Genomic DNA, 27,213 nt, shown 5'->3' with positions numbered 1-27,213 from the left:
TGGATCTTGCTTTTATCTTTGTGCTTGCAATCTTCTGCCATAAGAATGATGATAGTGTCATAAATTTACCTTTGTGATTTCATGTTGGACACAAATAGAAAACGGTATGGTAGGAGAAAAGAAAATCAGGTCTTTTCTCAGTGGAGATACTCTTGACTTACACTGAAAATGAGAAGACATTCAGGTCTGGATGTTGCTATTTTTAATTCCCCATGCATTCTGGGTTTTTTTTTTAATCTTTGAATAATGGGATTTTTACCAATACCATTTCTAACAGTATAGATATAAATCTACACATATTTCCTACATACGTGTATCAAAAGAAAAAGAAAATGTTGCAGCAAATTGCAGTCAGGGAAATTTAGGTTTGATATTAGGAAGAATTTTCTTACTGTGAGGGTGGTTAACAAACACCTCGTTGTGATGATTTAGGGATATTTCTGCCGTGAGCAGGGCACTGGACTAGATGACCTAGTGGGTCCTTTCAGCCCCATTTTTCTCTGATCTTATGATCTTCCTATTGATCCTCCTTATGATCTTATGATCCTCCGGCCCACAGACCACTACCCCATGCTCCTTATTCACGTGGGCACCAATGACACGGCCCGGAGCACCCCCAGCCAGGTCATGAGGTGCTACAGGGAATTGGGAGCGGGGCTTAGGGGTCTGGGAGCTCAGGTGGTGTTTTCGTCAATCCTCCCAGTCTCGGGCTACGGGCTGAGGAGGGAGAGGAGGATCCATGCAGTGAACCAAAGACGGCAGAGCTGGTGCCATCGGGAAGGCTTTGGCTTCCATGACCACAGCCCGCTCTTTGGCGAGAGAGGCAGCGAGCTGCTGGGAAGATAGCCTCCACCTCTCCCCCCTGGGGAGGAGGCTCTTCTCAGCCAGGCTGGCTGACCTGCTCCACCGGGCTTTAAACTAAGCCCGCTGGGGGATGGGGGGACTACTGCCACTGCTGGCCCGCTGAGCGACCCTTGCAAAGCCAGCAGACCAAGGCACTTAAGGGAGCCCACCCCTGCCCCAATCTGTGGGCAAGGCAAAAGCCCCTAAGGGCACAGGAGCCTGGGCAACAAGCAGGAGGAGCTCATCCTCCTGCTCAGTGCAAAGAATTATGACGTCAATGGGATAACGGAGACCTGGTGGGACTCCACCCATGACTGGACCACGGTTATAGAGGACTATACCCTGTACAGGAGGGATCGTGTTGACAAAAGGGGCGGGGGTGTAGCTCTCTATGTGAAGGAAAGCTACATGTCCCTGCAAGCTGATGTTGGCGACTGGCATGGACAGCTAGAGACCCTCTGGGTAAAAATTCATGGGGAATACGGCACAGGGGCCACAACGGTGGGAGTCTACTACAGACCTCCCACTTGAAGTCCTGAGATTGACCAGGAGTTCACCCGGGAACTGACTGAGGCCGCTTGCTCCAGAACCTTGGTTGTCATGGGTGACTTCAATTACCCGGACATCTCGTGGGAAGATCACTCAGCAAAATCCGAGCGTCGCAAAGCTTTCTCTCGCACGTGGATGACCTCTACCTGACTCAAGAAGTCTATGGGCCAACAAGAGGCAAAGCGCTGCTCGACCTGGTACTGGCTACGGGGGACGACCTAATCGGCGACCTAGTGATCGATGGGAAGCTGGGTGACAGCGACCACAAGCTGATCACCTTCACCATCCGCCGTAAAGCTGGCAAGTCAGTCAGCAACACAGAAGTCCTTGACTTCAGAAAAGCCGAATTGACAAGCTCAAGAGGCTTGTTGGTCAGGCCCTTAGGGACCATGACCCCAGGGAGATGGGAGTTCAAGAAGAGTAGCTGCTTCTCAAGGAAGCGATCCTCAATGCACAAGCCAAATCTATTCCAACATGGAGGAAAGGCAGCAAGAAGGCACAGCAGCCCTCCTGGCTCTCCAGGGACCTAGCGAACCTCCTGCAGCTAAAAAGGAAAGCCTACAAAGGATGGAGGACAGGATTCACCTCCAAGGAGGATTATTCTGCACTGGTCCGGTCCTGCAGGGAGCAAACCAGGAAAGCCAAGGCTGCAACTGAACTCCAACTAGCTTCAAGCATCAAGGACAACAAAAAGTCCGTTTTCAGATATGTGGGGAGCCGGAGGAAAAGCAAGGGCAATGTTGGACCCCTGCTAAACCAGATGGGGCAACTGACAACTGACGCCCAGGAAAAAGCCAACCTATTAAATAGGTACTTCGCGTCGGTCTTTCATCAGTCCCACGGGACGCCCATGCCTGCTATGGGACAGGGAGATCCGGGTGTTGGGGATCCCCCACCCTCTATAAATGCTGACCTCGTGAAGGAACATCTTGAGAAGCTGGATACCTTCAAGTCAGCCGGCCCTGACAATCTGCACCCCAGGGTACTCAAGGAGCTGGCGAGCGTCATAGCCCAGCCCCTGGCACGGATCTTTGAAAACTCCTGGTGCTCTGGTGTAGTGCCCGAAGACCGGAAGAAGGCCAATGTGGTGCCGATCTTCAAGAAAGGGAGGAGAGTGGATCCGGCTAACTACAGGCCCATTAGCCTGACTTCTATCCTGGGGAAGATCTTAGAAAAGTTTATTAAGGAGGCCATCCTTAATGGACTGGCCCAGGCTAACATCCTAAGGGATAGCCAGCATGGGTTTGTTGCGGATAGGTCTTGTTTGACCAATCTCATTTCCTTCTATGACCAGGTGACCTATCACCTGGACAAGGGAGATGAGATTGATGACATATATCTTGACTTCAAAAAAGCTTTTGATCTGGTATCCCACGATCACCTCTTGGCTAAACTGGCCAGTTGTGGCCTTGGGTCCACCACGATCCGCTGGCTGGGAAATTGGCTCCGTGGTCGGACCCAGAGGGTTGTAATTGATGGCAGTCACTCATCGTGGTGCCCTGTGACCAGTGGGGTCCCTCAAGGCTCTGTCCTGGGACCCATACTGTTCAACATCTTCATTAATGATGTGGACACTGGAGTCAGGAGTGGATGGGCCAAGTTCGCCGATGACACCAAACTTTGGGGCAAAGCATCCACGCCAGAAGATAGGCGGGTGATCCAGGCTGACCTGGACAAGCTCAGCAAATGGGCAGATGAGAACCTGATGGTGTTTAATACTGAAAAATGCAGGGTTCTCCACCTTGGGAGGAAAAACCTGCAGCATCCTTATAGGCTCGGCAGTGCTACGTTGGATAGCACTACAGAAGAAAGAGACTAAGGGGTCATCATTGACCACAAGACAAATATGAGCCTCCAATGCGATGCTGCGGCTAATAAAGCGACCAAAACGCTGGCTTGCATCCATAGAGGCTTCTCGACCAAATCCTGGGACGTCATTCTCCCCTTGTACTCGGCCTTGGTGAGGCCGCAGCTGGAGTACTGTGTCCAGTTTTGGGCTCCACAATTCAAAAAGGATGTGGAAAAGCTTAAGAGAGTCCAGAGGAAAGCCATGCGCATGATCAGAGGTCAGGAAAACAGATCTTATGATGATAGGCTGAGAGACATGGGACTCTTTAGCTTGGAAAAGCGCAGGCTCAGGGTTGATCTGATGGCCATCTATAAGTTTATCGGGGTGACCACCAGGATCTGGGGGAACGTTTGTTCACCAGAGCGCCCCAAGGAATGACGGGGTCGAACGGTCACAAAATCCTGCAAGACCGCTTCAGGCTGGACATAAGGAAGAATTTCTTTACTGTCCAAGTCCCCAAGGTCTGGAACAGTCTGCCAGTGGAGGTGGTTCAAGCACCTACATTGAACACCTTCAAGAGTAAATTGGATGCTTATCTTGCTGGGATCCTATGACCCCAGCTGACTTCCTGCCCTTTGGGCAGGGGGCTGGACTCGATGATCTCTCGAGGTCCCTTCCAGCCCTGATGTCTATGAAAATAGTACTTTAATCAATTTCTTTCTCTTTCATGCAGCATCTCCTAGGCCCAAGTCTAATGTCCGAATTCTTGGCCAACAGAAACTGATTTAACTCTACGGCTTTTGAGGTAGCTAATGTCATCTGACCCCAGCGCTCTTTCCTACCCAGCGCAGGGGGGCAGACTCATTGATCTACTGAGGTCCCTTCCAACCCTAAAAATCTATGAACTGACACCAAGCCAGGCTCAGAACCTAACAGAACAGGCCAAAGAACATTTTGTCTGATACTGTCTACACAAAAACTGTTATAGGTGTAAATCACCAAAGACAGAACTACATCAACAGCCGCAAGAACAGAACCTGTAGAAAAAAAAGTGAATGCATCTAGCACTATTCAAACAGCCACTCATTAAGAGTACTTAGGTCCTACCTGCATTCTTTCCTGCCATTTCCATCCCCTGCAAAGCTGTAATGGTGGTGAATTAGGGTTGAGAAATTGCCAGTATAGAAGACCATACTATTAATGGTGATATCTAGAATGATTACACACTGAGACGGATAAGCTAGAGGTGGCTAACCTATGGCACGTGTACCACAAGTGGTACAACAGCTTGTGTGTGTGGCAGATCAGGCAGAGAAGAAGCAACACAGTAGCAGGTAGGGCAGGAAGCAGAGAACAGAGCAGCAGATCAGGCAAGGAGCACAGGGCATGGAGCAGAAAGCAGACCAGAAGATTAGGCAGGGGAAGGGGATTGAAGTGGCACTCAGAAAGTATGCAGGCATAATTTGTAGAATACCTGCCCAAAAAGTTGGCCCAGATTAAGCTATGCTAAAAACTAAACTTTCAATTTAATTACATTTTTTAAACATCTGCAACAAACCAGAAATGATGCTCTAAAGATTTGGCTTGATTTGTGAGCCTACAGGTATAAAGTCTGCAGGATTCAAATGATGGTGTTTTCAATTCCTCTTTAGGACAGAAAACATCAAAAGAACTTTTTTGTCTATACATATGAAATTCATTAAAATTCTTATTGTTAAAAAGTAAAAGAGGGTGTAAGAGCAGTTTCAGATTCATAATGGGAAAGATTATTCTTGGCCCCTGGCAGATGTTACATTTGTCAGCTATTATATGAGTATTGTGTGACAGATAATATACCAAACGTTAAAACCAGTTCAACCCTGGTTAAAAATGGTGGAACAGCCACAAAGAAGTTGCTTGTGGAACATCAACTCCTTTGTGGCATGGAAATATCCCATGATAATTTTAATGTGTGGCCCACTGTTGTATTACAATTTATGATACTCACATCGAACACATGACCAATATAACATCTGCCAAAGTCTTTAGTTTTTCACTAGTCTTCCCAGAATAATGGTATCACAAGTCATATCATCATTTTGCAGTATGGACCACTGGAAGTGATATGCTAAAAAAAATCTATTTAAAATAAGGGGTTGGTTGTCAGATCCATCCCAGTGGCCCAATTTTCCCTGCAGCAAGATTCCTATTGACTTCACTGAGATGCATTTCTTATCCAGCTACCATTCACATAGCTATACTGAGGTGAAGCTTGCTTTAAATCCTTCTGCAGCTGACTCTGAACAGTAACTAAACTGTTTACCCACTTCACCTCCTCTTGCTATAACCTAGAGGTGTGCGGGCTGCAGTTCAGATCCTTACTCACACCACTGGCTTCTTTTCATTTTTATTAGCTGTGTACCACAGTGAGTTAAGACAATTTTAATGAGATCACAGACCAACTAAAGCATCCAAAAGGTGAGCACTTTTGGCTTAGGTAAACACTCTCCCTCTATGAAAGGAAAGCTTGTGGTGCTTAAGCAGCTGCAAGGAAACAGTAAAAACACATGGTTAGTATATACTAAAGAGACCGTTTAGCCTCCCCTCATTAGCACTGCAGGTTTCTCTTTCACTGGGGAAGGCATGCCTACCAAGTTAACTTGCTCATTTTTGGACCCTTATCAACACCCCTCATTAACAGACAATCAAAAGGGGGAAAAGGAATAAAACAATTAGCAAGTCAAGTTTCTCCTGATCAAGGTAAAACTTCTATGTGGATGACAACCTTTAGAATGTCTTTGGTTCAGTGATATGATAAACTTTTAGAAGATGTCTTAGTGATATCTGCCATTTCTTCATACAGAATCACCTGTTTTGAAAACTGTATCAGGCCAGACTCTGACCTCATTTATATCCTAGCAAATCCCAGTGAACTCCATTGACTTATGCAGATTTTGGTCTAGTAACAATAATGAGGATAAAAACCTCAGATGTGTACTTTTTAACCAAGCTATTGGGAACTCTCCTAGACCCAGGTAATTAGGAAAAGACATACAACTCAAGAGGATCTGTTACAGTCTCTAGGGTAATTACAAAATTAGGACAAATGTTTCTAGAGGAAAATCTTAAATGGACCAGATAGTCAAATGACATGAATTGATGTAACTGCGTTAACAGTAAGAAATCAATTCTGGGTTACACAAGCTGAAGATCTGGCCCCAAACTAAAACAGAATGATGTTTGATATACAACCATAAGATGAAAAATACAGAAAACTTGCCTAATAACTTGTATATAAAACATGTAGAATCCACTTTGTGCCTAGCAAAGGATATACATATTTGGCATGCACTTTTTTTTTCTATAGTTCTCTATAAGAAGTATGTTGCAAATACCAAAAACTCACACAAATGATATGGACACATGACACATTTCACAGTGGTGTAACTTGTACTGGCTTTGGACATAGCTATGCACTATACCAGGATCCAAAGTGACCAGGCAAGCAGACAGCTGCATGCAGCTGGCTACCACTCTGGCACCTCACCACTAAGCGGTAGGGAGCAGGTAATAGCCTCTTTGTCTCAGGCAAACAGCTACTGGGTAACAAGCTACAGACACACAAACCTACATTATTGCAACTTAAACTGTAGTGTTTTAGTAGATTTTTCTTCGGTAATTCTACTACAGATTCAAATATGTTACACCAACATAGAGCTGTACCTATTCTTTTTAACAACAGTGTAAAGGCTAAGTAAATCGGTATAAATATGCCAGATGTCCAAGCCCAAAATAGCAGGGGGGGTGGGGTGGGAAGGGAGGGAAGCCTGCAGGAGGAGGAGGAGGAGGAAAACAGATTTCCTTTAATTTGTCAGAGGCTATTATACTTACTATTTGTTTGAAATTGATAGTTGACTCCTAGCCCTAGAAGTGGCAGTGCACACCTCAGCATTTCATGGAAAACAACTTATTTTTTCATTGCTCATAGCTATATTCTGAGTTTTATCTGATGTTTCCTGCTATATTTTTTGCACATTCAGATCTCAGACCTAATTCTGTGAAAGCTACTTCAGCCCCAAAGGGAGCCAATTCCCTTCTTCATTATTATTTTCTTTTTTGCTGACTTTAAGAACATTCTTTTGCTCCCTGAGAAGATTTCATGATTTAGTAAAACTGGCACCTCTAGAAAAATGCTAAAGCAAGGGATGGTGAAAGGAAGAAGAAAGTCAACTCTATCATTTAAAGAGAAAGAAGCCTATTCATATGAAATAGTGGGCTTTGTGATTTCAAGTTTATTCTGCTTCCCTACTTGTAGAAGTGGTGTTTGATTCATGTCTACAAAGTGCAGACCAGGACAATTACCATATCTTCTCACATCCCAGGTACACCTTCCCTCCCACCCCTTCCAAAACCAGCTTCTGGAAACTCAAGTTTCCAGACATGAGGAAATATGGCAAGAGCAGTTTTTGCCACTTACCAAGCAAAAGCAAAAGTGAAGTCTGCATAGAATCCACACGGAGGCTCAGCTCTCTAGCTGCTGCTACTCAGTTACTACTTACTACAGGGGTTGCATCTACCTGAGACTTTTTACTGCACAGTTGACTAATTAGCTGCACAGTAAATGTCTCAGCATCTACACACGTACCCCTATTAGGCTTGAGTAAATTAATTTACTCTGTAGCAGGATAGTTCTCATAAATAAAAGTACTATCCTACTACAAACTAAAAAACTCTGCAGTAGTGCATGTGTAGATGCTGGAAGGGATAGCTGGGGAATAAGGCTGCTTTAACGTGGGGACTGCCTGCTGGCTAGCCCTGTAATAAAGCTTCTTCATGCCCTAGCCAGCTTGTCCACAGCATGTTGAGCCAGGGGAAGCTGCCCCAGTCTGGCAGGCTGACTCCTTGGGCTCCCTGCCAGCCAGGGCTGCTCTGACCCAGCTTCATGTGCTGCACATGAATAAACTGCAGACTTTATTGCTCTGGAGTTAATTGCTTCCAAGTGCATGTTAAAACAGTGCACCTGGGAGTGATAAGCTGTGGGGCAATAAGCTCTACAGTTTATTCATGTGCAGTAATAGTATGTGTAGATGTGCCCAGGAATATATTTTCTTCTTCATTCTGCCTAGCAAAAACAAGGGGGGTTATCTTAATTGAGGGCAAGCCATGTGCATGAAAATACAATATTTATTTAGAGACTCCAGTTTTTAATTAACATTATCATATCTCCTTCTCTTTGTTACCACATGCCTTCACTGGCTGCTGAACTGCCAATATCTACATGCATCAGTTGAAGGACATGTCTAGTGAGTCAAGTGGTGGTATATCCACACTGCAATCAAGCATTAACTCTGTGTTGTCACAGATGGACTTTTACAGGTATCTGAGTTAACTGGTTTAAAGTTAACTTGGGTAGGTCTAAGCTACACTGCACTCCCTAGACATAACTGATACCTGCAGTGGGGTGGGGTGAGGGTGGAGAACTTTCCTAGGTTCAATGACAGGACTTAGATTTATAACATCAAGTTCAGCAAGACTTTAAGAAAAAGATGTTATAAATAGCACAGCACCCTGAGTTATTGGGAAGAACTACTCAGTGACAGGACACAAGGCAAAATTAAAAACAAAAATAAACAAGCCAAACAATTGGAGTGATCTTTGCCAGAATGAAACATTCACCTAGTAAGCCAGCAGGAAGTTGAATCTCACGTACTTCAGATCAGAGCGTGGGAGTGATGCTTCAGTTAATTCAGCTCAGAGTTCCTGTTGAAAAATCCTATACATTTTGGAGTATAACCCAAAGAGGAGTTGATTTAGGCTAAGAAGGGGATCCCAAACTGTGATACACATACCCCTGGGGGTATGCAAGACATCTCTGCGGGGGGTACACGTGAGAAATTGTGTAATGGCTGATTAAATTTTCATTATAATAATAACTAGCATTTAAGAGGTTAAAATATAAAACATATGCTGGTAGGGGTATGTGGACAGCTGGTACATCTGGAAGCGGATATGCAGTAAGAAAAACTTTGGGAACCTCTGTACTAGAGAATTATTTCCTAGAATTTAACATAGACTTGTATCATTGTTTGAGAAATTTAGTATTTTATTCAAACATTGCAAAGAAAGGATTCTAATTATAAAGAGGATGGAGACAGGTGTTTCTCTGTGGCTATACAGGACAGGACTAGGAGCAATGGATTCAAGTTCCAGCAGGGGGAATTTAGGTTGGAGATGAGGAGGAACTTTCTGACTAAGCTGGTCAAACATTGGAACTGGCTACTGAGAGAAGTTGTGTAATCTCCATCCCTGGAAGTTTTCAAAAGCAGGTTGGACAGACCCTTAACTAGCATGGCTTTATTAGAGATGATCCTGCTTAGAGAAGAGGGCTGGATAGATGATCTCATGAGGTCCCTTCCAACCATAAGTTCCTATGATGTTATAAAAGCTTCCTTTCCGCAGTGTGCAGTGGTCTTGGTACACTAAGAATGCTTTTAACTACAGTGCTTTTAACCAAAATGTATAAGCAATCTTCACAAGAGAGAGAAGATAACTGCAACAATCCAGATGTCTGAAATGGCATTATTATACTGAACTGGTATAAGGCTTACAACTAGAGTTGTAGCCAGATGATGCTAGTTTCCCCTTATAACTAAGGCAAAAAAATAACCGTGGGAACTCTGTGCTAAGTGCTGGCTAATATGAGCTGGCGAATATTTACTCTTAGTAGTGGCCACTGTACTATTGATGATAAGAATTCAGGCCATTTTAAAGTTTTTATTGTGGTTTTTCTTCTTTTATACATACATTTTATAGTCAGTGTGATTAACTTAATAAAATGTAGAGTCTAACTATGAAACTTCTACTGACACTTGAGACGTTCCAGAAGGAAAATCCCAGAAGGAACTAAATGCTATGCTACACATTGCTTTATGTTAATTTCTTGAAAGTTTCAAATAGGAAAGTAGTTTGAAATGGCTTTACTGCTGGCCAGTTTGTTTTTCCCTTGGTAGAGTAAGACCCAGTTTTTGTGGCTGAATAACTTTCTTGCTTCTTCTTTTAAATGATTATAACTATTGCCAGAACATACCATATGGTGATATCTGATATGGATGGTTGGACAGAAGTTTTACTTAGTTATCAGAGATTGTGCATAGGGGCCTCACATATCAGAACTCTCTGCAAAGCCCTTTAAGTCAAACTTGACGTTTGATCAGCGTGCTTCTGTATTATTTCATGGGGAGAAAAGGGAGCTCATTACAAACAAAACTAGCACTGTATAAGCCTCCTATTGCCTTTAAGCCTGAAGATAAATACAGCAGAGTTGTTCAGACCCAGATTTGAAATACATACTTCTTCATGGTTCTCTCAGCTAGAATCAGCTTTAGAATAGTTTGTTTTATTATTACACTGAAGTTCTGTAATTCTGTTGCTTTCTTTTACCAAGCCTGCCTAAAATCCTTCAGTCTTCCCCATGGGTCAGAACTGCTCCTTCCTCCTCACACTGTGTAATTTTTAAAAAATGTTTCTTTATTTTTGAGTGACCTTGGAGGACTCCTCATCTCAGACTCCGCATGGAAGTTTTGGAAAACCTGAGCATGCTCTACCTCTTTTGAAAAAGTCTTCAGTATCATACATTTTGATAGTCAAACATACAATTTTCTTTAGATTTTATTTTTAGATAATTTTGTTTGAATGCTAAATATTGCTTTAAAAACAGTAGTGGACAACAAACAGATCAGAAGATAATACTTGCATTCTCCAGGGGCCAGTTTTCAAAGCTTTTCTTCTATGTAAGATGTCTCTCAGGTATATAGCAGAGGAGTGGACTTTTCTGTATCTGGATTTTAACTATTGACATTGTGGAACTAAGCAAATTATTTTAGCTGCAAGATAGGGTATTATAGAAGCTGCATTGGGGGGGAGGGGGAGGAGTGCAGCCTGGGTGTTTTTTGGTTTTTGGGGTTTTTTTTTAAGAGAGATGCTGAAAACAGACTGTAATTTACGACTCAATTCACTGAATCAAAATCTCATTCCAGAAATGTGCCAGTTCAGCGTTATAGTGAAGGTGATAAAAACCTTATGGTTAGTGACTTTAAAAAAGTGCCGTCAGAGCCCTCAAAATTCATGCAAATAGGAGAGAATGTAACACACAATTTTTTTTCCATTTCAGCCTTTGCTAGTTAGTTAATTTGTAGTCCATGTTTTTAAAAAAAGAAGTGACTGCTTTACTTCAACTAGAAGCGCTGTTTCACTTAGAAAGGGAAACTCAGCTAAGATTTTATAGGTTCATTCAAACCATTAAATCAGTGCCAGTGTATCTAAGTAGGGACTACCAGTACCTAATGCTCCCTCACGTTTCAGCAGGAATGGGCAAGTAGCAAAACATCTATACCACAGCCAGCTGAATTTTGGCCATGAATTTATGATTTCAACTACTCGGTTTATGGCATTCTTGAGTTGTTTCTATCTATATGTAGAAAAAAAGCAATCTGAGCAAAATATAAAGCCCCCCCCTTGCATCAGTCACATGTGCTACCACCACTCGGTCAGATATCAGAGCATGGTGGAGTTCTATTTGCTCATTGACTAGTTCAATGCCATTGTAACTGTTGCCAACCAGCATCCCGAAGGTGGAGTGGATGTTTGACTGGGATAACAGTATCAAAAGCATGATCAATGTGTGGCCATGGAGTGTAAATTTCTAATGATAAATAAAGCAGTGAAAAACTATTTTAAACACAAGTTATAGGTAGGAAAGGAAGATCTGCTTAATTATTTGGGTCAGCCAGGGCCATTACTCCCAATTTAATTAGACAATAATTTAGCTAGTTTATTCAGTGAGAGAAGTTAAATAAAAAGTCTCATTTCAAGTACCTATGTCCTTTCACTGATCTGAATCCAAGTTCTTCTGACCAATGCCATTTGGTTTGCATCAGTGAACGGGAAAGCGTAAAAATATCTGTCATAGAACCCAAACAAATCTATTTCATATTTTATATTGTGTAATAATGATTTACAGCTGAAAAGAGTAACACAGCTAGAAACACTGTTGTACAAGATGATCCAGGTATTGCAACTTACCTCTTCCCTGTGGTTCTTTATTGGCATACAAAGAATACTCTGTGTCTTATACCCTGTGATCTGGTCGACCTCTGCATTGAATCGGGGATCCTTGTAAGGGAAAAAAAATGTAATTAAATTACCCACTTGCTCAAAGACTGTTTTCCTTCCTTCCAGTTTATAGGGCTAGAGGAATTCCAACATTCACATAACTGTTACCCAGGGCAACAATGTTTCCATTAGAAGATAGTAACTATGTAAATATAAAAGTTAGTACTGACAGAATGAATTATAGGAAATGTTGTAGAAAATAAACTGTGTATGTACAATATAAGCACTTGTGGATAAATGTAAGGGTTGGAAAATGCAACAAACTTAGGTAAAGCTTTTTCCAGCCTAGATATTTACTATAATAGCTGTATGTGCAAGTTTACGATTTCTGCCTCATTTCCATCCTCACAAGAAATTACCAAACTATTCAGAAAAATAGTCATGGCTAAAAAGGTCCTGAAATGAATGATTTTGGATCTAAAGCCAACAATAAACACACATAAGAACAAACATTTGGGAATATATTTCATAGAAACCTATTCCCAAATATTAGAAAGGTCTTTTTTTCACTGTTAAAAGCTATTTCCAGATCAAAACAAGCTACTAAATAATCTTACCCTTGATCAATGAAAAGTCTAGCCCTGGAGCTTTAGAGAGGGCCAGTCCTTTAAGGAAAAATAATCATTTACTAAAAACTCATCATTGTTGCTACAAAATGTATCCATAATGTCCATAAAATAGGCACTGAAAAATCAGAAAAAATATCCACATGCATTTATATTCATATTGTTTAAATAAAATAATCTAAAATGATGGACCAGAATGGTGTCAACACAAAAGTGAGAAGACAAACTTCAAGCACTAGAGCTTTTATATGTTCAAATGAACTGGAAGAATTCTCCTTGGTTTGTTCTCCTGGTAGAAAATCTGAGGTGGAGACATCTGAATGCTGGGACCCTGAAGAGCAAGGAGCTTGCAGTCCTGACACTACAAAGCTGTGCCCCGCTTTCCCCCCGCAATACACACATCTCAGCACACTCTCTCTGCAGGTTCCCTCAGTCTGCCTGGAGACAGGTGTATATAGGGCAGCAGTATACAGGGCAGTCCTGATCAGCTGACCTGGATTGCTTGCGTCTCCCTGCAGCACAATGTGGAGATTATAAGGAGGGTTGTTCTTTTCCCTACCTGGCTGGAGTAGTACAGTCCAGCCAGAGTAACACACTGTCTTGGGAGGGGGCAAGGGGAAAGGAAGGGGTAGGGCAAAGCACCCTGGGATGCTGGAGGATTGTGACATGGCTTTTTTCAGCAAGGCAAGTTGTACAGATATTTGGTCTCTAAGGAGAAGGTCTTCTGAGAGTGATTTAACCCTGGTTGTTCCCAGATTATTTTTCTTCTGGAGTAGCAATTTGTGCTCTGGAAGAAAAATCCTGGACATCTCTATACTTGTGGTTTCTCCTGGAAGAACAACAATCCCCAATTGAAAATGAATGTCTGTATGTGGCCTATATTAAGATAAGAGCTATTAAAGCCCAAACAAAAAGCTCTTTCTTCACTACATAACTGTAGTGCTGGGTAGAGAAGAAATGGTTTCAAGTGTAAGGTTTACACAGATCAGGAAGTCAGAGGAAAAAGAGTCCAGTTTCTACTGTGTGCAAATAAAAAATCACTATTTTTTTTTTTGCATTACTACTGCAAGGAGGTGATTTCAATGTGACTCAACTGCCAAGTCATTTTTATAATAATCAAACAACAGGTCACCATGGCCCGAATTTTCAAAAGGAGCCTAATGGAGTTAAGCAATCAAATTCACTTGAAACTGAGCACGTCCCCTTTAAATCCCACCCTCAAATACTCATTTTAAAGTGTGTAAAAGAATTCTGTTACATCAGAAACTCATTGGTATTATCACTCTCATGCACACTACGAGTAAAAAAAAAAATGTTTAAAGATTCCCTTTGCATGTATACACACAGCAGTGGGAATATCAAAAAGCTCAGTTACAAAATGGTGGGATTGGATCAATTACCTTTCCTTTCCATTTCTTTTACAATGTATCATTACAATATATTAAGTGCATTTTTATCATACTAAAAAGTAGCAATGTATTCTTAAAGACTAGTTTTTAAGTCAGCAATGTCTGGTTTCACTATCTGATTCAGAACTCCAGCCCCAATTCAGGTAAATAAATTTAAGTATGTGTGTGGCATTAAGCACTTGAGTAGTCCAATTGAAGTAATGTACTAAGCATCCGTGTGCTTACCTGGATAGGGACCTATCAGCTCCCTCGTGTATGACAACAGTTAAGGCCTATTTTATACCCATCCTATGTGAAGCTGCTGAGAAACACTGCTTACAAATATCATTATAACTTTAGAAAAATCCACTCAGAATGATTAAGAGGTAATCAGTTAGAAGTAATATTCTGCACATTATCTTTGGTGCAATTCCAGTTGGGAAAATTTCTTTGATCACTAACTTTAGAAGCACAAAAATCTGCCCTATGATGGTAGAGTTGTAATCTCTGGTTTGTCCTGCTGAATTTTAAATCACTTACAGGTTTTCTACCACATCACTTCAGCAGCTTTTTCACAGACTGTTAGAATTTATTATCAATTTTTTTACCCTGACCTTCAGCCTAAATATTCCTGCACTCAAAGTCATCCCACTTTGCCCAGTTATATACAGCTTTAGATTTTATACAATTGTTCACATAGAGTATCAGATACTGGCTAATACTATGTGCACTCACATTTTAGTCCTAAATTATAACAGCCAAATTTTCAGTTTTACAATGTTTCATATTTACCTCATATGCATTCTTGATATTCAAAGGTTGGCCCAAGGCTGCTACGTGTCCCACAATCCCCTTGTTCCATTCCAAGCGGATACAATTGTTGGAAGCTTCTTCCAAGGTGGAACCTTCTGCAACATCAAATAGCCGGCTGACAAGAAATTTCTCATTGGAACTGTCCTCACAGACCAGAAAAAGGGAATAGCGATCTGCAGCTATAAGCTCATGGATGTGCAGAAAAATTTTGTGGCAAAGAGCTGTGACATCCAAGTGGCTAGAAATATCTTTCACTAGTTCTAAGAGTCTTGAGCACTGATCTCCTATATCAGTCCCAATCTTTGGAGATTGTAGAGGCATCTGTTCCTTCTTTTCAGAGTCTGAGAGAAAGCTCACGGTTCCTACAGAGTCCTTGACAACAATAGGTCTTAGAGGCCTATCAAATTCAGAGGCAGAGATTTTCCTAGCTGGGGTACCAGGGTTGGTGATCTCAGCACAGGTAGCCAGTTGAGCAGAGCAAGAGCAAGATTCACTGTGGGTTTTGGTTCCCTCCTTGCAAACTGGGATAGGATGAACTCTCTCAGCAAACCATGCATTGACCATTTCTCTACAAAACAAAATCAAAGAATAAGAAATATTGTACATGAATCTCTGAAAGATAAGAACAGATTGAAGAATAAATGTTTTCGATCCGAGCATAAATAGAAGGGAACACCCCAGGACAATGTTTGTCAATGCTTTTACCCATAGTAGATGCATTTGAACATTTGGGGGGTTTGTACATGCCACAACATTGCCCTTTAAAGCAGCTTAAATGCCCCTTTCTGCTTCTCTAACATGATATTCTTTGTTTCCAGCCAGCGCTCAATCTAACTCAAGTACCAACATCATGTCTCATAAAAAAAGAAATATGCCTGATCAAAGGAAATGACTAAGGCAGGGTACTACCACTTAGGACATCGCTTTCCATACTTAAAAACTGAAAAATTATAAATACGATAATCTCAAAAGTTTAGCCTTTAATTTATTCATAAAAACAAAGCCCCCCTTGTTTTTCCTATGTTGGAAATCAATATGCAAGACAACAAAATGAAACACTATTCTCATTAGAGTTATTTAAAATATATAAGAATGAAAACAAATCTGATTCTTCATCCAAAAGGAGAAAAATTTGAAATAACAAAATTTTTAATTTAGAAAGGGGGCATTTTTGTTTAAAAGTGTTTTCAACTAAAAGTGTTTTCTACATGTGGAACTTTACTCACAGAATTATGGCCGTTCAGTTTAATGGGTGACAGCATACGTGTGCAACATTTGTGTTACTTGATAATATATTCTGGCATTTTAGTTAAGATTTATCCCTCCCCCCCAGTCTCTAAATGTGGAAAAGCAGTAAGGTACTGGCACATTAATACAATGTCTCTGTTTCCAAAAAAATCTGCTTTTGTCCAGCTTGAACAGAACTTTATTCTACACAGATGGTAGAGCAGGGGTTGTCAGAGAGCCAGATTATAGTGAGAAAACCTGGAAACTGAAAATTTGACAGTACAAGCAAAATTATGAAAAGAGAATTTAGGCTGTTGGACAGACAGCAACAAAAACCTGGATCAGATAAGACAGGAAGCTGCGGAGGAGAATTACTGCACAACGGTTCAATCCTGGATGGTACTGAGTACGTAAGGTCCTAAATGAAAGGGCTTGAGGGAGCTCTTCTTGAGTGACTTTTCAATCCCAGTAACAAAGAAAAAGGTAAGCTGCAAGCATGATTACTGGAGCAGGTCAGCAGCATTATTAAGAGGAGCTTGATAAAAAAAAAAAAAAATCTTCAGAAAATTCAGAAAATATATTTATTTCAAAATGAATGGATGTTCCTGCCAGTCTCTGGAGGTCTAGTATATTTGCTCACCTGCATGCAGCTATGACTTTTTAAAAGGCACGGTATTATTTGGTTTTGTTGTTTTAATAAAAAGAAGTTGCCTGAAATGAATTAAGGAAATCCTTTTAACTATGTATCGAGCCTCTTATTCATAACTATGTAGACTTTCAGTCTCCCAGTTACAATAATTATAATTTTTCAATGTATATTAAAATTGAAATGAAGTAATTTCACCATTCCTTAAAATGCTGCAACTGGTAAATATGTAACATGAATTTAATAGCAGCTTATCACCACCTGTGCCTTTTCAAAAACTAAGAAGTGTAAATTTTAAAGCATGTGATGTGGTCACTTTTTCATACTATTTACAAAACATCCCCTCCTCTAAATATATGCTTGAATAGAGTTGGGCAAAGGAAGGGACCTGAAATGAAATCCTTTTTTTCTTCTGAATCTTCTTTTAACCTTTAAAATTTTTTTATTGACTTTTTTCCTTTTGAAGTAAAGTAAAACAAACAATTCTTTAAAAAATGTCAAAATGAAAAATGTTGGCATGTTTAAAAGTATTTAATTTAAAAGATATTGGGGAAAAAATCTCTAATGACACTTCACTTGGACTTCTCCCTGACCCCCATTTTTTCAGCCACTTTGCCATCTGGCATAATTTGATTTGAATTCATTAATAGTTTCACTCCTCCCCATTCCCCAAACTCCATTTTTTAGAAAGTTCACTGCAGTGAACTCCATGAAGTGCACATCCTTGGGACTGAAAAAAAACGCGGATTTACCTGAAACATGCATCTCTCTCAATTTTATATAAATCAATCACTGCATATGAAATACACAGCACTATCAGTAATGTGATATTTCCAATCTTGAAACTGATTAGTGCCCCCTCATTTTCAAAACCTGACATTGATTATTACAAACCTATTAGAAAACAAAAGAAAATAGTCTTTTCTGAAAATGCTAATATCAGTACTGAGAAGGCAGTGTACTTAGCATTGTTTATAGTGATGTGAGGACAGTTACTTTAGCGGTTTAAAAACTGACCAGTTCCCCTGACATTCAAGGCTCTAATAGCATCTCTCTGACAGCTGTCTCCTCTTCACTCTCTCTGGCAGTTATATGGACTTCAGTTAGTTATAAAGCAGACAGATGTAAATATAGTTACAATGCAGTTAACATGAGTTTAAGCTATAAAGTAGACTATGGGGCCTGAAAATCTTTCATACTTCAAAAGATTTACACATTTAACTGATATGCACGTAAGTCTTTAATATAATATAGGCAATATGCAACACTCAGCTACTGGCGTTGGGGTACACTATTAAGCAGAATATACATGTATCTGGTGTGCTTCAAAGTGGAGTACACCATATTCCCCAAATACCCCCAGCTTCACTATTTGTTTTCCTAAAAAGACTTGGATTCAATACAGTAATAACAGCTCCTGACTATTCCCCCAAATGCAGTGCATCTTTCACTGCTGACAAGCACATATAGTATCCCTGCCATTCCTTCTAATCGCCTACACAATAAACATATTTTAAACTTTTATTTGGTTAAAATCTGAAATGCAGAAATCTCAGATTATCTTAATTTATCCAATATGGAGGTGTTAATCCCTGCTATCAATCAGCAGGGAAATTAATCATGCTAGATTTGCATCTATATATGTTCAGTATGAACACAGCTCTGTATAAATCTGTTTTCTATTTAAAGAAAGACCTCAACTATATTGCAGAATTCAGTACTTTAGGTGGGTGCTACAAACGATTGACAAAGGAAAGTCAAAGTGATTGATTAATTCCTAAAGCCATTATTTCAAGTATACTTCAAAGCAATGGATAGAATTTGATCTTCACCTAATGGTGGTATATTGGTCCTGATTCTTCAACCTTAGGGAAAAATACTGTTATGTATGGCGAGTCCCATTGACCTTGATGGGCCCAACAGTCCATTCAGTTAAGCATATTTGTAAGGTTTTTTTTGAAGCATGGGGTTTCAGACTATAAGCCCTTTCAGGTAAGGTACCCTGGATGAAATCCTGGACCCAGAGAAGTCAATGTGAGCATTATAATTGATTTCAGTGGGGTCAGCACTTCATCCCATTTGTTTATACAATTTCCATGAAGAACATAATACAATGTTAGGTACACTGTTATTATTTATACCCCCAATCAACAGCTATTATAAAGTGCCTGTACACAAATTCTCAAATCTATCCAATTACTGGCAAAAATGTCAGGCAATGAAATGATTTCTTTATGGAATTAAATGTTTCTACTGTTACCATGGAAAGAAAAAGATCAATGTGATTAACTTAAAAACTGTTTAGAAACTAAAAGGAAGTAAACTGAATTTTTACACATAATAATCATCTTCTGTGATCTCTCTTCATTATAGTGTCATTATATAATGTCTCTCAGATGGAGTTTTAACCTTATCCATATGTCTCATGCAAATTCTCTTCCAGATGAAGAAAAGGGAGGAATGACTAATATGTTATCAGGGTTTTGATTATAAACCAGCCTTCCTTACAGTATTTGAAACAATTAAATGTTAATATGTTGGAAGTATGATTTTGTGCTAAGGCATTAAATAAAACCTTCCTTTGCAAGGAACATGTCAACCAACTTATGCTATAAGTTATTTCATTAGGACACAAAATAAGAAAGCTAATATTTGGTATCTTTAAATTCCATTTCCTTCATTTTAAAAGGGAAATTAAGAAACAAATGATGACAGTGGCCATAAGCATCCTCAGAAGAATTAAGCAAGTGAATCAATACATAAATAGCACTATAAAAATGCTGTGAATTATCTCAGAATAAAATAATTATTGACAACTCTCATGTTATTAACGAGTTTCATGATATTTGGTGTTTTTCTTAAAACTCAATTACCTATTGGAAAGTGGTTACATATAAATCTTAATTTTCAAAAACAACAGTAAGTTCCTAACTAAGGTATGAGAGAACAATTAAACAATCTGGGTAGACCGAGTTCTAAAGGCTTTAAAAATAGAAGATAAATAAATAAATAGATCTCTTTCTCTGTCAAGCGCTCATGATTTTGAAGGCAGTATTATGATTGCATGTGATCCGACTCATGACTTTTGGTAACCAAAGAGTGATGTTGTAGCTTTGATGGTCCAGAAATTATGCAAAAGCTGAGAATTTTTAGGGTGTCACACACTGATGAGAGTAGATCCATGGATCTTTGCATGTCAGTCTGTGAGCCTGTGTATAATCCTCTTCACTTATGACTGTGCAAGTTGCCAAAGGCAGCTCTCTCGATTTTGAAGCTCACTCAGAGCATGCACAGCTTGAAGATATCTCCGTCAAAATGGTACCTGATCCTCATACCAAGGTCATCATCTTGGAAGTCATCCAACAACACAGCAGAGACTACCAAGCTGAAGAGGGTAGGTGCGAGCACACAGCCCTGCTTGACGCCCTTTGTGACTGGAAAGGGGTCAGAGCATTCGCCATTCACAAACAGCATGCCATGATGCCATTGTGGAACTGTTGAACCATACTGATGAATTTCAGGGCATTTGTACTTCTTCATGATTTCATAGACATTAGGGCTGGAAGAGACCTCGGAAGACCATTGAGTCCAGCCCCACGCCCAAAGGGTAGGAAGTCACCTGGGGTCAGAGGATCCCAGCAAGGTAAGCATCCAATTTACTCTTGAAGGTGTTCAATGTAGGTGCTTGAACCACCTCCGATGGCAGGCTGTTCCAGACCTTGGGGGCTCGGACAATAAAGAAATTCTTCCTTATGTCCAGCCTGAAATGGTCTTGTAGTAGTTTATAACCGTTTGACCTCATCATCCCTTGGGGCGCTCTGGTGAACAAACGTTCCCCCAGATACTGGTGGTCACCCCTGATAAATTTATAGGTGGCCATCAGATCACCCCTGAGCCTGCACTTTTCCAGGCTAAAGAACCCCATGGCTCACAGCCTGTCGTCATAAGGTCTGCTTTCCTGACCTCTGATCATGTGCGTGGCTCTCCTCTGGACTCTCTCAAGCTTCTCCACGTCCTTTTTGAATTGTGGAGCCCAAAACTGGATGCAGTACTCCAGCTGCGGCCTCACCAAGGCCGAGTACAGGGGGAGAATGACATCCCGGGATTTGCTTGAGAAGCATCTATGGATGCAAGCCAGTGTTTTGGTCGCTTTACTAGCCGCAGCATCACATTGCAGGCTCATGTTCATCTTGTGGTCAATGATGACCCCCAAGTCTCCTTCTTCCGTAGTGCTAGCCAGTGTAGCACTGCCAAGCCTATAAGGATGCTGCAGGTTTTTCTTCCCAAGGTGGAGAACCTTGCATTTTTCGGTGTTAATCACCATCAGGTTCTCATCCGCCCATTTGCTGAGCCTGTCCAGGTCAGCCTGGATCACCCACCTGTCTTCTGGTGTGGATGCTTTGCTCCAAAGTTTGGTGTCGTCGGCGAACTTTGCCAGTCCACTCCTGACTCCAATGTCCACATCATTAATGGAGATGTTGAACAATATGGCTCCAAGGACAGAGCCTTGGGGGACCCCACTGGTCACAGGGCACCATGATGAGTGACTTCCATCAATTACTATCCTCTGGGTCCGACCATGCAGCCAATTTTCCAGTCAGTGGATTGTGGTGGACCCAAGGCCACAACTGGCCAGTTTTGCCAAGAGGTGATCATGGGATACCAGATCGAAGGCTTTTTTGAAGTCAAGATATACGATATCAATTTCTTCTCCCTTGTCCAGGTGATAGGTCACCTGGTCGTAGAAGGAAATAAGATTGGTCAAACAAGACCTACCCGCAACAAACCCATGCTGGCTGTCCCTTAGGATGTTGGCATCAGGCAGTCCATTAAGGATGGCCTCTTTAATAAACTTTTCTAAGATCTTCCCTGGGATAGAAGTCAGGCTGATGGGCCTATAGTTAGCCAGATCCACTTTCCTCCCTTTCTTGAAGATAGGCACCACACTGGCCTTCTTCCAGTCTTTGGGCACTACACCAGAGCACCAGGAGTTTTCAAAAGATCCGTGCCAGAGGCTGGGCTATGATGCTCATCAGCTCCTTGAGTACCCTGGGGTGTAGACTGTCAGGGCCGGCTGACTTGAAGGTATCCAGCTTCCCAGAGGCGTTCACGGTGTCAAAGGTTTTGGTTAGATCAACGAATGTGAGGAGAAGGTCAATGTTCTGTTCCTGGCAATTTTCTTGAAGGTGCCAGACTGCAAACACCATGTCAGTGGTTCCACATCCTTTTCTGAAGCTGCATTGACTCTCAGGCAGTAGGTCATTTAGATGGTTGGTCAACCAGATGAGGAGGACTCTCAGAAGTCTCTCTCCCGCAGTTGAGAGGAGGGAGATGCCCCTGTGGTTGTCACAGAGTTGGCGATTTCCCTTCCTCTTGTACAATGGACAATGGAGGCATCCTTGAATTCTTGGGAGACTACCTCCTGTGACCACCTACTGCAGAAGATCTTGGTTAGTTTCCCTATAAGGCCATGACCACCTGATTTGTAGACCTCTGCTGGAATCACGTCAGCTCCACGAGCTTTGCTACTAGACATTTGTTGTATAGCCTTTTGGACTTCTGTGATTGTAGGTGGAGCTTTAAGTGAGGTGTTGGCGGTGATTTGAGGCAGCCTGTATATAGCATCCATGTTGACAGAGGAGGTCTGATCGATGACAGCACTGAAGTGTTCAGTGCATCTCTGGAGGATCTGGGCTTTGCCAGTTAACAGCGTGGTCCCATCAGCAAACAGCAGAGGGGAGGATCTGAGAACGGGCAGACTGTAGCCAGCCTTTATGGCATTGAAGAACTTCTTTGCATTGTTTCGGTCAGCATAGTACTGGATCTCATCTGCTTTGTTCCTCAACCATGTGTCCTGCATTCATCGCAGCTTGTGTTGAATAGTCTTCCATATCGAGCTGTAGGTGTGTTGTGCTGACGCGGACTTATCATAGAGGTAGGCTCTGTGGAGACATCGCATCTCCTCACCATTTTCATCAAACCAGTCTTGGTGTCTGTGGACACTTGCTCCCAAGGTCTCAAGGGCTGCAGAGTGTATAGCTTCACAGAGCCGCTTCCAGTTGACTTCAATGGAGTCAGAATGGAGCAGTATAGTGTGAAACTGATCTTTCAGATGGTTTGCAAAACACAGCCTAGCGCTATCATTTATCAGCACTACAGTTTTGAGTCACTTTGGTTCACTGCATCCATTCAGATGCCGTCTGGTTTGAATCATGATCTTTAATGATAATCAGTCCCACATTGAGCACCACACATTGCTTTGGTTACAAGGACATCATATCTGTTCCTCCTTCGGACAATGGCATAGCTGACAAGATGCCAGTGCTTGGAGTGAGGGTGCATGCACTATGTCTTCTTCCAGTTGGGAAATGGAAGACAGTATTAGTAACCAAAAGCTTGTGCTCAGCACATAGTCTAAGCAGGAGAAGACCATTCCTATTGCAGCTTCTGATCCCGTGCTTCCTGATGACACCATCCCATGCTTGGCCTTTAAACAGTAATGCATGGCAGAAGCAATGAAGAAATACGTGGCCAGGAAAACGAAAACCTCCCATATCTAGTCCTCATTGCTCTCCTGCCCCTGCTGCAGCAGATTGTTCAAAACAAATATTGTTCAAAACTTATAAGTCACCTACATACTCACATGACCCTCCTTCGTTCTCTTCCATTTCCCGTTTTTCTCCTTTTTCTTCCATCTCTTTTTCTCTTTTCTCCTTCCCTTTTTCTTTCCCATTTCTTTTCTCTATTCTTCTCCCCCTTCCCCTGCTGAATGAGGTCATCACTGCCTGTGAAGGACGAATCCATTCCATTCACCTACTTTCAAGGCATGCCTGAAATATGGAGCTCAACCCTGCAGGCCTTCTCTCAGGTACTCTCATTTTGCTTGGACTGACTACTCATTGGAAGTTTTAGAGTACTAATGTTTGTAAAGCCCCTAGAATCTGAACAAAACTCTTGTGAAATTCTCCAAGAAAGTAACAGAATGTATAATTAAGAGTAGCATATTCTTTTTCCTTTTAATGTTACTTTGACAATGGTCCAGTAACCTGCCAACAATGCCCGTGATTTTAAGGATCATGCAGATTGAGGGAAAAGAATCTTCAGCTACTGAAACCCTCCTGAAATACTTTCTTAAACTTTAAATTGTTTAGGCATTGCCAGAATAAAAGTAACAGTAAAACTGTTTAAATTTAACTGGAATGAGAACAAGTTTACTGATTTTTTCTGAATAACTCTTTTTATAAGGAAATCATTTAGCTCCTTTCTCTCACACAACTGTATGCATGGGTGGAAGGACTTGTGTTTTATGTTGAAGGAAATGCAAAACATTATCTGTTTAGCCCATTTAATTAAAAAACAATTTAAAAAAATCAGAGGAATGACTTATGTTTCCTTTTTTGGTACATTTTCATTTAGCCAAGCATGACAAAGACAACACTTTTAGAAACAATTATTTACTCAGCAGACAATAATACAAGTAGTCTATCTGTACCAGCAAGCAAGTGAAATTAATGGAAAATGGAAAATTCAAGTTGATTCAAATTAAGAGTTAGATTCTGGAAATGCTCCACATTCACACAAGCAGTCTCCAGTGAGCAAAGGCCCTTAAAGAGGGCCTTGCTGCAGATGTGAGTGCAGAGATCAGGAGTGCAGTAGGCAGAAGCAAACACTGGCATCCAGGTGTGTTGCAAGAAAGCACATTCCCTGGAAACCAGGTTGTAATCTACCACTCAGGCGTCTCCCTACATAGGATTCAGGCAGAATTTATACTAAGCTCATGTCTACATCGTACTGGCACTGTGCGCCAGCCAGGGCACTCCCAACCCAACCTGTTCATCTGCACCTGCTGACACCTGAAACTGGAAATATGACAGTTACTGAGAGATCATCCTTCTCCTGCCACTCTTCTGCTGCCTCAAACTGTGGCATGCTTCAAAGGGGTAGCTAGGAAAGACCCTGCTGTGGCCCTGCGACAGCATTTCCAAGTCTGGACTATACAAGCAGGAGCATGTGGACAGTGGGTACTTGGAACTGTCCCAGTGTGGGCAGGCTGTTCCCATGGTGCAGACATCCCTCATGTCATGAAGAATGATTCCAGAATTGCTCAGGCCTGAAAAATTCCAAGGTACCTAGACCTGGGCCACTGCCCATACTCTCAAGAGTGAGCAGGGATACTGTGTTTTAGACTTAACTCAGTGCTGCTGTTAAGTCATTCTGGTTTAGCTAGGCATCTCCCCTCCAAGTGATTTGGATCTGATGCAGGCATGTAGGGAGGCATATCCTTGCAGCATTGAATCAGATGTCCAAGATCAGACACAAAAGCAGGGGTCTGCAGAGTCTTGTTATTTATTGACTGCTTGTAGGCTCCTCTCTGCCCTAAGCACCTAAGGTATTCTGGATTGTGAGGCACCAAGTTTCCCCATTCATTGTACCAAAAGGTAGACAATGAACTCTCAGTGTAAATCAGTGTCCTAGGAAAGGTGCCTACACTTTAAATGCCAAAATGCCTAAGGCGAGGTGACCTACAAATCAATTAGGATCTGATCCCCTTTCAAACCCATACAATTCTTTTACCCCAGCACAACCCTTCAGGCATTGCTTGGTGAGCTATTATGATAATACACATTCATTCCTTATGTGCTGCCTTATGTTACTCTGTTTCCCATGAGCCTGTCCTGGGGCATCCAGAACTTTGCCCAGAATTCCTAATGAGAAAAGGTAACCCTGAAAGATTCTTCATACATCAAAAAATGTATGTATTTAACTGACATATAGATAACAAGTCTTTAATATAATCAATATGCAACAATCAGAAACTTACATTGAATTATGCCATTAAGCAGAATATACACATATCTGGTGTGCTTCAAAGTGGAGTACACCCATATTACCCCCAGCTTTATTAGTTGTTTTCCTGAAAAGAGCTGGACTTAACACAGTAATACCAGCTCCTGACCACCCCTCTGCCAAACGTAGTGTATCTTCCATTGCTGACAAGCACATACAGTATCCCTGCCATTCCTCCTTCTAATCACCTACACAATAAACATGCTTTAAACTTCTTTTTTTGTAAAAATCTGAAATGCAGACGTCTCAGATTATCTTCGTTTATCCCATATGGATGCTTTATACTGTACCTAATCAGCTCACAGAAGAAATCAACAGAAGTTTTGCAAACTACCTAATATGTGAGCACCTGTACAACTAAAATACAAGGAAATGTGTGGCTATTCGGTAATGGATGGATGAAAAGTGACGGAAAGGTCTGTGCTCATATTTTAAATTTGGGATTTTGGCTTTACATACAGAACTACAGATTAATTTCCCTACTGTCAAGGAAAACCACGTTACTGTCATTTGCATTTAGTCGCATTCCATCCTCCCTCTCATTCAAGTGGTGAAGGTCAGGACACAGTGAGAATAGTGGCTACTACATTTGCCATGTGGCATGAGTCAACAGAGGAAGAAGTGGGAAAGGCTATTTTTTACTACAGGGGAATGTAAGATGTTATTTTTTTTAACATGGAGAACAAAAATATTTAAAGGAAATGTTTTTGTATGCGTCTATAGGTGGATGCAGATTTTGTAAAGGGAGGTGCGGGAGCATCCAGTGACACTGGAGGAGTGTCTGCACTCCCGGCTCCCAGCTCCCCCACTACCGCTGGGTAGGCATACCCCCCAGTGCGAGCAGCAGCTGGGGACTTTAAATCGCCCAACCAGGTAAGAATCTTCCCTCCTTGTTCTGGATCCTCCCTTTTTTCCCCTTTGTTCTCAGTGATATGTCCCCTCCCCTCCATTGTCCCCAGGTGTCCTGGGGTGAGGGGTAGACTACAAAGCTACTCCTGCCCTACTCCAGCTAGGTTTCATGGAGAGCCAGAATTGGCCAGGGACAGCAGAGGTGGCAGTGGGTGGGTTCCTTTCCCATGCGTCTTCACCCAGACTGGCAGGAAACACCCAGGGGAAACAAGCAGAGAAGAGTCAATCCACCACTGTTGCTGTCCCCAGCTAAGTCTGACTCACCAGAAGCCTACCTGGAAAAGGACAGGAGTAGCTATGGACCCCTTCTGTCCCTGGATCAGCAGGGACAGCAGCACTGGTAGGTGGGAGAGCAGGGAAATGAGAGGGGATAGGACATGCTATGGATGGAAAAGGAAGGAGGGAATTCTTAATTCTTTGGGAGGCTTAAAAAAGTCCATAGCTGCTGCTCCTATGGCACTAACTGAAAGGCAAGGGGAGGGCTGG

The 27,213-nt window shown here is 41.7% G+C and overlaps 1 protein-coding gene across 5 annotated transcripts in view; it reads right to left on the bottom strand.

The window, feature by feature from the left end:
- Nucleotides 1-27,213, bottom strand: part of PDE5A (phosphodiesterase 5A) — a 112,355-nt gene that overhangs the window by 67,954 nt on the left and 17,188 nt on the right. For all 5 annotated transcript variants that reach the window (XM_090036634.1, XM_090036630.1, XM_090036631.1 and 2 more), the window contains exons 2-3: nt 15,078-15,666; nt 12,242-12,331 (exon numbers count right to left, since the gene is read on the bottom strand). In XM_090036634.1, coding sequence (XP_089892760.1) covers nt 12,242-12,331; nt 15,078-15,662 — 675 coding nt within the window. In that variant the 5' untranslated portion in view covers nt 15,663-15,666. The remainder of the gene's footprint in view (nt 1-12,241; nt 12,332-15,077; nt 15,667-27,213) is intronic.

Source organism: Crocodylus siamensis, chromosome 2 (assembly GCF_052110815.1).
Source record: "Crocodylus siamensis isolate JL-2025a chromosome 2, ASM5211081v1, whole genome shotgun sequence".
Classification (NCBI taxonomy): domain Eukaryota; kingdom Metazoa; phylum Chordata; order Crocodylia; family Crocodylidae; genus Crocodylus; species Crocodylus siamensis.
The sequence above is the reverse complement of the archived record's forward strand: the minus strand, read 5'-3'. Positions and strand labels throughout refer to the sequence as shown.